Raw genomic sequence first — 12,397 nt, 5'->3', positions numbered from 1 at the left:
CTTCGTTAACATCCTGAACTAAAGTGATATTATATGATATGAAGATAACTTTCTCTAACTGTAGAAAGGACTGAGCTTCAGTATCTACTAATGAATCTGCATATGTTTTCCAACATCTGGCGGCTCCAAAGGTTCTGTTGGATTTGTACCAGACGATTCTGCAGCCTACAATATTTGAGATGTTAGTTTTGGATGTATCAACAAGTATCATATCCCATTCTGGAATGTTTCATGGGCAAAGCATTTGTCAATATAAAATTTTGCTGACATTTAGGCTTGCAAATAACAAACTTTTGAAGATAGAATACAAATGTTGGGTTTTTCTGAAAGTCTCAACTTGTATTCTTATCTTCTGTATAACATCTACACATGGTTCTGTTTTAGGTGTTTTAGACTAGTTTTACACCTTGATTTCCATACCTTCCAAAACACTATAGTATGGTTTTGTTGCTCACATGACAATATATTAGTTGGCTTAATATTTAGCCACCTTATTACCCAGTCACGAGTACTAATGAATGTAGTAAGTACAAAAAAAAACATGAGGGAACTACCAAACCAAACTGCCCTAGTAAAAGGGCAGTAACAAAATAAATGCTCCATAATCTCTTTAGATGCATCATAAAAGGGACATCAATAATTTTCTGCAACATCAATTTTATACAAGAAAGATTTCAGAGGTAAAATATTATGTACATTTCCACAAAACAATTTGAACTTAGGCAAAACATCAAGATGCCACGATCTTAACTAATTCTTCTGTTCTTGAGAAGAAGCAGTACATTGAGGACTGATCAATTTCTGATAAATGGACTTAGTAGTAAATTTACCAGAAATTGTAAGACACCATCTAATTTCATCCTTACCTGTAAAAGGTAAAATGATTTACATGATACTTGTAATCTGATGTTCATTAAAAAGCTCTGCCAAAACTAATTCCTCCCATTCATGAGTGTAATGATTTATCAGTTGAGATACCTCATTATAATCTTGTAAATGATACTGAATTGGGGTTTCTAAAGATTCATTATTTTGATGAATCCATTTATCATTCCAAATACTAATATCCGCACCACTTGCAACCTCCTACACATGATATTGTTTAACTATATATAGACCTTTCCTAATGCATTTACATATCCAACTACTTTGTTTTCTAGAATTGCAATGTAAAGGTGAATGTTTTGGGAAATATTTAGATTTAGACACTCCAAACATAAATAATTTGGATTAGTTACTAACTTCCAAGTAGAAGGGATCGGTTAAACTTCCTAATACTTTTGAAGCCAAGATCACCATACCTCTTAGGTAGACATAATCCACTTCAAGCTTTAGGATTCTATTTCTTCTTTTTAGGTTGATGCCTCCATCAATATCGTCTTTGGATAGTTTCTAGTTGTTTAATGATAGACACATGCAGTGGAAAACAAGTCATTTGATAAATAGCAATAAAATTTAAAACGGCTTGAATCTGAATAGCTCTCCCTGGTTGGGGAATTAGCTAAGCAAAAGTAGTTTGAGAGAAAAAAAAATATATAGATTGTGTGATTGCCCCTGGAATATTTAAAATCAGGACGATCCCAAAATGATGCAGGAAAAAAAACCCATTACCGTCTAGAAAAATAATAATATGTATCCTTATTATTTTCTGTTATTACGAAGGCACATTCATAACAATAAGAACACTGGCGACTATTATACTCCAAAGAAAAAATAAATACAAAAAAAAGGTTCTTTTTTATTTTATTGGGTCGACCGATCGTAGGTTCGAATGGAGGGAGTCCTTTTTAGGTAAAATGGACCTTAACGCAAATGTGCAATTTGATAAAAAGATTGGAAATTCCATCATATTTTCACTGGACAAAATTGTCCCCCCTTTTAGTCCAATTACTATAACTCTTTATGTATCCTATTTTTTCAGAGGTATGATTGGAAAGCCAACTAGAATATGACATATCTAAAAATTCGTGCCTTGGAATTTTACGAGTTTTATCACATTGGAAATTTTTTAAAGAAATCATCATATTGAGTACAAATAACAATATCAATTCGGAATTTTACGAAAATTCGGAGGTGTTTATATTTTTAGGCACAATTTTTTAAAATTGAATGCATAGTCATTATACAAACCACCACAAAGAATGCACAACACATTATGCGGCCATATTTTTGTTTATGCATCAACTAATTTTCTGTTTCAGGAAAAGTGATACTTCCATCTTTTAATTTCCCTCCGTTTCAGGAAAAATGATGCTTTCACTTTTTCAATTTAACCTATTTTCAGGCAAAGATGAAACAGTGAAAATATTACTTTTCCTGAAAATGGAAGTAGTATATGCCAAATAGGCAAAGATGAAACTGTGAAAATATTACCTTTCCTGAAAATGGAAGTAGTATATGTCCGGAGGAAATGGTTATTTGTTTCGTTTTTCTTTGGTCAGCCCTCCCCACGATGAGGGCGGTATTCTAATTATTTTAGTAAGATTAAAAGAATAAATAGAAAATAGAAAAGATAGTTTAAAGTTTACAAAGAAATGTAAATTGAACTAATAAGGTAACTTAATACTTTTTACCATTTTGAGTAGTCCCCAATTCTTTTCCATCAGCCCTCAAAAACTCCAGGTTTCTCTAATTTGTAAATCTCCTTGGTGATTGATTAATAATTAATGTTACAATTTTGTCTGATTAAGCACAAGAAAATCGCACATCCCATGGAAGAGGTAGTGTACGAGTAGCTTTGCTAACTGTTGACAATGATATCCGCTTATGAGTGGATCTAATGAGCCGCGTCAAACTGACCTCTTTTAACAATGATTTTTTTGTCTGTGAGTGGATTTATTGAGCCGTGTGGAACTCATTTTCTAGCAAATTTCGAAATTTCAAGTGGTTCATAATGGTCTTCATATAGATGTGAGTATATCGGCAAGAAATCTGCAGACAAGGAGTATTTACTGGCTTCACCAAGTTTACTTTACTAAACAGTCAAGCCATCATGTATCCGGTAAACCAGTTACAGAATCAAGCAATTGCTGTGCTATGTGCCGTAATTGTCTTCATCTTCTATTCGAGGAGAAAGTTGTTTAACAGTACCCATATTCATAAGCCTGGAAAGACAGCACCAGAACCAGCAGGAGCATGGCCAATTATAGGCCATCTTCACCTCCTCGGGGGAGCAAAACTCATGTACCGAACTCTAGGTTCTTTGGCGGACGAATACGGACCAGTTTTCATGGTTCGACTTGGTATGCGACGGGTTCTTGTAATTAGTAACACGGAATCAGCTAGAGAGTGTTTCACTACAAATGATAAGGTTTTTGCTACCCGTCCAACCACAGTTGCTACAGACTTGCTGACTTACAATCACAGCATGTTCGGTTTTGCAACTTATGGACCTTACTGGCGCGAGATACGCAAGATAGCAACAATGGAGCTCCTATCGGATAGACGTCTAGCTATTCTCAAAAACGTTTGGATCTCTGAGATTAATGTGTGCATAAATGAACTACATCAACTCTGGATAGACAAGAATAGTAGAAAAGTAGATCATCATCAACATGTTTACAACCCAATTTCGGTGGAGATGAATGGATGGTTTGCAGATTTTTCTTTCAATGTTGTGGCCAGAATGATAGCTGGGAAAAGATATTTCGGAAAGAAGTCGGATGGTGGCGAAGAAGAAACCAGGAGGTATCGGGAAGCAATGAATGATTTTATGCACTTGTTAGTGATATTTCTGGTGTCTGATGCTGTTCCATTTTTAGGGGGATTAGACTTCCAGGGATATAAGAAAAGGATGAAGAAAACTGCCAAGGAAATTGATTATTTTCTGGGTAAATGGGTTGATGAACATCGACAACGCTTGAAATATAAAAACGTATCCAAAGTTGGCCAACAAGATGATGATTTCATAGATGTGTTACTGCTGAACTTAAATGATCAACCGATCTATGGTCGCGATACTGATACAATCATCAAGTCTACTTGCCTGGTAAACATTTACCTTTTTTTTTTTTTTTTTTTTTTAATTGATAAACTCAGCTTCCTTTGTAAGGCGGAAAACACTTGTGCATGTTTTGCAGTCTCTTATCGCAGGTGGTAGTGACACCACAGCAGTTACACTAACTTGGGCACTATCGTTACTGCTGAACAACCGACACGTATTAAGAAAGACTCAAGACGAGTTGGACATACACGTGGGCAGGGAAAGACAAGTGGAAGAATCAGATATCAAGAACCTCGTTTATCTCCAGGCCATAGTGAAGGAAACATTGCGTTTATATCCAGCTGCACCGTTATCAGCACCAAGGATGGCAATGGAAGATTGTACGGTTGCGGGGTTCCAAGTAACTAAAGGCACACAGTTGATGCTTAATCTATGGAAATTACATCGAGACCCGCATTTTTGGGGTCCTGATCCTTTGGAGTTTAGGCCAGAGAGATTTCTTACTGCTAATAGTAGTAGCACGGGAAGTGGTTGTAGTGTTGATATCGATGTTAAGGGTCGACACTATGAGTTACTACCATTTGGATCTGGTAGACGGATGTGCCCAGGAGTTTCATTTGCGATGCAAGTTATTCATCTGACGATCGCTACTTTACTTCACGGATTTCATTTATCGACGCCAACAGATGGTCCAGTTGATATGACTGAAACTTCAGGACTTAGTTGCCCCAAAGCAACCCCATTAGTAGTTTTGCTCACTCCACGTCTGCCCTCTTATATATTTTGTGATTTAGCAGACAGGTGTGACTCAAAAGTTGAGCACCTCTACTCAAAATAAATGAATAATTGAGCAGAAATTCTTTATCAAATGGATCATCTTCTGGGAGGAAATATAAAAGGGGAAAAATACAGTTTCCTCCTATTTTGGATATCACACTGGTTTTCAACTAAGCCAGATCAAGTCTTATTTTGGATATCACACTGGTTTTCTATTAAGCCAGATCAAGTCTCTGTAGGAGATTATATTTTATATGGACAGGTGATGTTGCAGATGCACCTGCTTTTGTGCAGGTTGCGTCTAGACAAGCAAGCCGCCATAAAAACTTCGCCACATTTTTAAGAGATAAAATTTTCATGATATAAAAATCTCTAGCCTTTTCGGGACTTGTTCCTGGACAAAAAAAGCTTCGGTTATCGGGTGATGTTACAGATATGGAAAAATAGATGTAAAATGGCGTTTGAACATGCTAAAATTAACCATAATAGTGCAGCCCAGAACATATAATGCTCAGGGATATTTCAAAGTCGGAAAATGAAAACTCATCTTGTTGTTATTCCATCATTGGGCCATAAATATGAGTTACACCATCATTCGCTGTCTACGACTGCAACATGTATAATCTCGTATTATTATTATATTTATGGCTGGCTCAATTCCTACGGGTTATATCTATTTCTCATCAACATTTTCCCTATTTTCCATCCTACTTTATTCCTATCCTAATTATACTGAGTACTAGGCATATAAATTTTCATGTCCAAAATTCTGATTCTGACTTTTTATTTACACCCAATAATAAAACTACCCTACAACTAAACCAGAGAAAAACCTAGCTACGTAATCATGTCTTTATCTTCATCTCCACAGCCGACCATTACCTCTCCTATTCTGCACCATTTCCATAGTTCATCATCTTCAATCAAATATTTCTTTAATTTTTAATTTTAATTTTTGGTTCCCTATCAAAAGATGATTCCTAAGAAAATTATAGGGAATGCCGACGAAAAATCAAAACCCAAAACGAGGTAAAATTAATTAACCTAATCATAATTTTTGTATGTTTAAATTCTTATATAGAACTAGTCGTTCACTTCGGGTCGACTTACATTACATTGTTGGTATTAAGTTGCAAGGAAAGTATACTAACAACATAGTTGAACGATTACGTATGATGTTACAAACTAGAATATCTTTTTTGTTATATCAATCCTAAGATTCATGGACATGTGAAACCTAGACTGATTAATTTTTTTGGATGAACATCTTGTCTTGTTAATGATTAGTTGATAGATTAATGAGATGACCAAGTATTCCCTCCAAGTATACCCTTTTCAACGGAAAATGAGTTTTTAATAGAAGTAACATAATCTTTTTGGATATTTGATTGAACTAGGATTGGGTTTTTTTTCTCCCAGATTTTCAATAATGGAATCTTCCATAGTAATGGTTTATAGTTTAATCGCCGATTAATTCATCTACTTTTCGGGAAATTAAATGACAAAAAATTAATATGAATCTATCACATGGTTTCTATAGTTTTTGGTTTTGTTTAATGAAAAAGAGAGGTTAATGAAGAAGGAAATGAATAAAAGTGATAATAGTCATAGTCATGGTCAATTTGACTTTTATAGATGGTAAATAGAAAAAATCATAATTGAAAACTAATTAAATTGATTTCAGAAATTGTGATGCCGATGGAAAATAGGAAAATGAGGATAAGAAATAAGTAAAATCTTCCTAAATATTCTCGAATTGCAGGTTGGCGGTCATCATTATTAATAGCAATAACGCCTTCCATGCGGCCAAGTGTTGGACCTTCCAGCCAAATCAATAATAAACTCTGAAGCAAATGCTCCCCTATTTGTGACTTAATGGGCTCAATAATACAATTTCGCTAAGGTAATTTTTTTCTCTGACAACCAAGCTTTAGTAAATTCTATAAATTGAAAGTAAATGGAGCTAACTGGTAATCACAAAATTCTGTTTAACATTATTTAATTTGGTTATCGCATTTTATAATGAGGAACATAAGTATATAAAAGGTACTCTAATCAATATGGCTAATAATTATGTGAAATATGCTAGTAAATACCATGTATCTAGATGTTAAGAACTTCAGCATCCAAGTTTCTTAGTAGGTCACTTAGTTTTTGTAAATGATCTGGTTGTTTAATATAATATTATGTTTTAGCTTTAGAAAAAATACAGAGAAATGAAGGGAGAGACAATTTTCTTCTGTGTTTATATTTTTTCGCCAATGTTCATGTGGGCACGATGGAAGATAGATTGACACACAGTGGTAATTTTATAAGCAAATCTAGCTCGATCTGGGTTTTTTTTTAAGCACCTTTTAAGAAGAGTCCTGCCACCTACAAGCCAAGTGTTAAAGCATTGCTCAGTCGAACTCGCAAGCGTTGCTATCTCAAACTTGTTTGTCAAGTTTAGTTGATCAAAACTATAAGTCTTCATTTCTAGCCTACTTATAGTTATGTCTCGGATTAGGATATAATGTGTAGTTGAGCATTAGACTTCACGGCGTTCATCGATTGAAGACGAAGATCTACTGAGGAGATGATGAGAAACAATCTAGAGGAAAAATTAAAAGTTCTTCTAAGAACGGAAGTTTGAGAAAACGTTGTCTACGCTCAAAGATATGGAATCTCACTATATTAACTCTTAATCATTTTGAGGAATACTATCGTGATGGACCAACTGACAAAGATTTATTTAGAGCATTTGAAAACGTTTTTAGATTCTTAGAAAAACTTAATTCGATTAAAAATAAGAATTGTTCTGATAAAAGTTTTGTACCTGTCAAATCATGTATTCATGATGTACGAACTAGGCTTAGTACCAACTCATGTGAGATCGATAAAAAGATGTCTGATGAGTTCGGTGTAGGTTCTAATTGTCAGAAAAAGTCTTTTCTTGGTTGTAAGAAAAGAAATTCAAAATAAAAATTATTAACCCTGAGTATCATCATTACTTTGATTATACTACTGGTGGATTTCACAAATATCAACCGGAAAAATTGCATGAGAATCTCTCTACACAGGTCGCCTCTTGGTAACAAGCTTGGCTCTACCCCATTTGTATATATCTTGAGATGGGGCAAGTAACGATTGAGTTATTTTTGTGCTTGGGTTAAATTATTTTTTTTGTTTTCTTTCTTCTCTTCTTTCCAAGGGAAATTAGGGTGTTGAAGTTCTTCCTACTTTCCTTTACTGCACGGTACTAATCCTCTCAGTGTGTGAAGCTTGGATTAAGATATCCTGCCTTTCTTTTGTGGGTCACGGATCAGGAACGGGTCCAATCCCATCAGCTGGTATATAAAGATAGTGGTATGTGTACCCTTCTTCTACCTCCTTTCTTGTCCGCGTACGTGAACTTTTCTACGGTTCATGATTTTTTTCCATTAAATCACCTTTAGGGATCAAAAAATAAAAGGGTTTTCAAGGAACATACCAAGTAAGTCTTCTCTTTCTCTAATCTCTCTCAATTTCTAGATCTCATGAGGAATATTTCAAAAGAGGTTTCAAAAAACTTGGGTTCTTCATCTCTTTCTAGCATGAACTTACCTACAGATCAAAATTCCATTAGGAATAGATTTTTCAATGATTCATGTGGCAAGGTGTTTGAAAGGATTTTATCTAATGGTTTTATTCTAAAAAAGAAGTTGGATTTTGTTAGTGGTCATAAGGAAGATTTGGTATGTTTTGAAAAATTTAATCTTGGGAATATCTTTGATGGTCTTGGTGAAGGTTTTGACACTCTTACAAGAATCTTCTATGCTAACATCCATGATGTTAATGACGAAACCATGGAATTCAAGTCCATGATAAATAGAGATAGGATTCTTTTTAATAGAGAGTTGATTTCAAGGATTACCAAAATTCCCTTATAGAGTTTTCGCCTTTCAATACCTAGTCGTGAAAGACCATCTTATGGTCTTTGTGGTAAGAGTGTTGATTGGAATGAAGGAAAATTTCCTATTAATTATCTTAGTCTTTCCTTGATGTCTTTTGGAAAACTTGGTATATCTAATCTTTGTCCCTCCACGGTTGAGAATTCTCGTTGGAGTCGTGAGTTTGCGGAGTTGGTCTATTTTCTTGAGTTGGGAACTCAAAATCTCGACATTTGTGGGTTTATCATTTATCAAATGTTGTCGATGACGTCTTCCAACAAGAAGTTAGGCTATCCATGCTTGATTAAGAAAATTTGTCGCACCTTCTCCATTGCTCCAATTGGCAACTCTATTGGAACTCCCAAGCTTGTTCTCCCTTGTACTTTCAAACGTATGAAGGAGAATGCTTGTAAAAGACAAAGATGTGACACTCTTGTTGGCTCGTGAGATTCTTCCTCCATGAAGCTTCTTCACCCAATTCACAAGGGTGTTTGTAAAATTGATGCCAAGGTAAAGTGTGTACAAGAACAATTACTTGTGATTGCTACTAAGTTTTCTAAAATCAAGGAGGACTGGATAAGATTCGTGCCACTTTTATGGTCTCCGATGATGAAGATTCTTCCTCCATGAAGCTTCTTCACCAAATTCAAAAGGGTGTTTGTAAAATTGATTCCAAGGTAAAGTGTGTACAAGAACAATTACTTGTGATTGCTACTAATGTTAGAGCATTGCTCGGTCGACCTCGCATGGTTGTTATCTCAAGCATGTTTGTCAATGTTAGTGACCAAAACTATAAGTCTTGATTTCTAGTATATTATAGCTAAGTCTCAAACTAGGATAGAAAAGTGTGGTTGAGCTCAAGGACTTCATGGCGATTCATCATACAAGAAGAAGAACTACTTAAGGAAACGGTGGAACTTCTCGACAAAAAGGTATGTGAAGACTTGAACTTATTTGTCACTCAAAAGTCTATTTACTCTATCTCCTACTCTTTGAGACAAGAAGTCGTATGATATATATATAGACTGAATTATGCACATTTGGTATTTCGAGCCGAGTATACCTCGCCTATCTATATCTCGAAATATGTGTAGGTAAGCTTTTCGCTTCGATCAAGTTTATCTTGACCTAGTGACGAAAGTTTTGATATGTTTCAATCACTTTGAAAATTGATTTGACGAGAAATGGTGTAACAACTATATAATGTCCTCTAAGAATGTTTCAATGATTGAAATGAGAGTTTAGATCAAAATCGGAAAGGATGTTTCCTTTAAAGCACATAAGACACTAAATTACTTGATAAAGGTAAAAGTGTTTATGTCTCTGAGGATGATCAGTCTGAGGATGATTTTTCGGATGAAGATCTTGACAAATCAGTCTCCTTGATCACAAGACAGTTTAGGGATCTTCTATTGAAGAAAAGTAAACGGTTTTCAAGAGACAGACCTAGGTCATCAGATAAACCTCACAATCGCGTTCCTCCTAAAAACAAGGATGCTGACGAAGCTGATGACGAGGATATGCCACAGTGCTTTAAGTGTAAAGGTTTTGGTCATTTTGCAAACGAGTGCCCAAACCGTAGAAAATATTCTGGGAACAAAGGTCTTGCTGTAACACTTGATGAGATGTTTGAGGTCTATGATTATGAGGAAGACAGGAAATCAAGTGTCGGTCTTCTATGTGAAAACATTGATTTTGATAATTGTAGCAATACATATATCAATCTTGATGGTTTCGGTAAAGAAGAGAATCCAATCAAGCTGGAAGAATCAATTGACCCATCCTTTGGAAACTCTGGTTGTAATGTTTCAGGATCTACTATGTGTTTAGCTGCATTCACACCACAGATTGGCAAGGAAGCTTAAACTTGCTCAAAAGACTGCTGAGGTATGTAGGATTTTATCTTCGTCTAAGAAGTTGGTTTCCAAAGACAAAATAAGACCATTAGAGAAGAAGGTATGGTCAAATCGCTTTGATAGACAGAAGTCTGAGGATTCCTCTCTAGAGGAAAATGGTGGACAAATTATTGTTCACCACAACACAAATTGATTGTGTTGTTTGGTAATCTTGTCTCATGTGCCTGATCAAAAGAGATAAGATTGTGTACCGCTCAGGCTTTATGAAAAAATTTTCTTTTAGTTTGTCTATCAAATAAAGTAAATGGTTATTATCGATAATTCTACTCTTTATAGGGTTTAGAGTTGGGTGTCCACGAACCTGTTTAAAGGTTGCGAACCCTACATTCCTTTTTCCTCTCTAATATCCTTTATATCTTAAGACTGCTTAATGAGATTGTGAATTCCACTCACAAAAACCAATTGTTTATAATTGTTCTCTAAGGATCATGTCTTTGGATGGAAAAGATGTCAATATGATTGTTAAGCCATCAATCAAGGAAAAATAAAAATCTCCAGTAACTCCTTCATTAAAAAGAAAGAGGAGGAATACAAGAAAGCCAAGGGATGTCCCTTCTAACTCTCAGAAGTTTTCCGATGTTCTTGATGAGTTGAAGGATGTAAGAAAGGAGACTAGTGAAATAAAGGCTTGCGTTTTAAGTTCTTTGGAAATTCAGAAGGCCCTGGTTCGACATCATCAGCCAAGACGGTTCGTTGATATCAACTCTTTCATTCACGAACCTTATGTTCCAATGGCTATTGACGAAAAAGAGTTCGTGAATGATAAATAATTTCTCAAAGACATTGTTTCCTAGTATGTATTCTTTTTGGTTTAGTTGGAAGAATAACTAGTGCTTGAATAACAATGATTGTGACTACACATAGCTATTGTTTTTCATCTTATTGTTTCTTTTTAGGTTTTTGGGTTTAAAATTCTAAAAAATATTTGGAGGATTATGTTTTTGCAGTATTAATCTTTATGATTTGTTATATTGCAATTTATTATGGGATATGTATGTTTACGTCCGAGAACTTGAAGGTCTCATATATTGTCAAAAGTAAAGTCGTTCATGAATTGGTATTCACTATTGATTAAAGGATGAATAGACTTTTGACAAATATAAAAGTTAAGCCTATATTGTCAATTCTTTGATGGAAGATAGGTTAAAATCTTTTGTTTTCAAGGATTATGTCTATTAATGTTGTTATGAATATAATGATGGAAGATAGAATGAATCCTTGTGTATTCCACATTAAAGATCTTTTTTGATCCATATCCTTTGTATTACTGTGAGGCTCCGTAATGTGTCTTATGTTGAGCACGGTACAACGAAGTTGATTATTTTATGATTGGATTTGTTGGTTGTTCCGTGAGGTATGTTATGTCGAGCATTTTGAACTAAATTAATCATCTCATTTGGTTATTTAGTTATTGGTCTGTAAGTTCTCTTATGTCGAGAAAAACAATTGACAATTAAATTGATTACTTTCATGATTAGTTTGATTGTGTATTCCAATTAGATTAATTATTGGTTCTCTTGTAATTAGTCTAGTTGAGTATTCATATATTCCATAAGACTTTGTGTTGAGTATATGAACGACTATCTTAATCATTGTATAATGGTTATGTTAGTCATATGTTCCGTAAGTTTTCTTATGTTGAGCATAATCAATTAAGTTGATCACCTTGTGTGTTTAATTTGATTGCACATTCCAATTAAATTAACCATGGGTTTACTTGTGATTAATTTGATTGAGTTTTTGGATATAGGAAATCACTCTCATGGTTTTTGGTGTCCAATAAAATCCTTCTTTTCTTTTGAAATTAAGGTCGCTCTTGTTGTTTTTTCGGGAATGACATCAAATGGGGGAGA

At 34.7% G+C, this 12,397-nt stretch overlaps 1 protein-coding gene across 1 annotated transcript; it reads left to right on the top strand.

Moving 5' to 3' along the window:
- The first annotated feature begins 2,827 nt into the window (after positions 1 to 2,827).
- Positions 2,828 to 5,247, top strand: LOC113349731 (cytochrome P450 CYP82D47-like). The gene is made up of 2 exons (XM_026593764.1): positions 2,828 to 3,988; positions 4,080 to 5,247. The coding sequence occupies exons 1-2, from the start codon at positions 2,993 to 2,995 to the stop codon at positions 4,779 to 4,781; spliced, it is 1,698 nt and encodes a 565-aa protein (XP_026449549.1). The 5' UTR covers positions 2,828 to 2,992; the 3' UTR covers positions 4,782 to 5,247.
- The last annotated feature ends 7,150 nt before the right edge of the window (positions 5,248 to 12,397 follow it).

Source organism: Papaver somniferum, chromosome 2 (genome assembly GCF_003573695.1).
Source record: "Papaver somniferum cultivar HN1 chromosome 2, ASM357369v1, whole genome shotgun sequence".
Taxonomy (NCBI): Eukaryota; Viridiplantae; Streptophyta; class Magnoliopsida; order Ranunculales; family Papaveraceae; genus Papaver; species Papaver somniferum.
The sequence above is the reverse complement of the archived record's forward strand: the minus strand, read 5'-3'. Positions and strand labels throughout refer to the sequence as shown.

Bases quoted from the DNA above. Each gene is read 5' to 3' on its own strand.
- LOC113349731 (XM_026593764.1), top strand. From the start codon at position 2,993: ATGTATCCGGTAAACCAGTTACAGAATCAAGCAATTGCTGTGCTATGT. The intron at 3,989-4,079 runs GTAAACATTTAC...CATGTTTTGCAG, and splicing joins TCATCAAGTCTACTTGCCTG to TCTCTTATCGCAGGTGGTAG.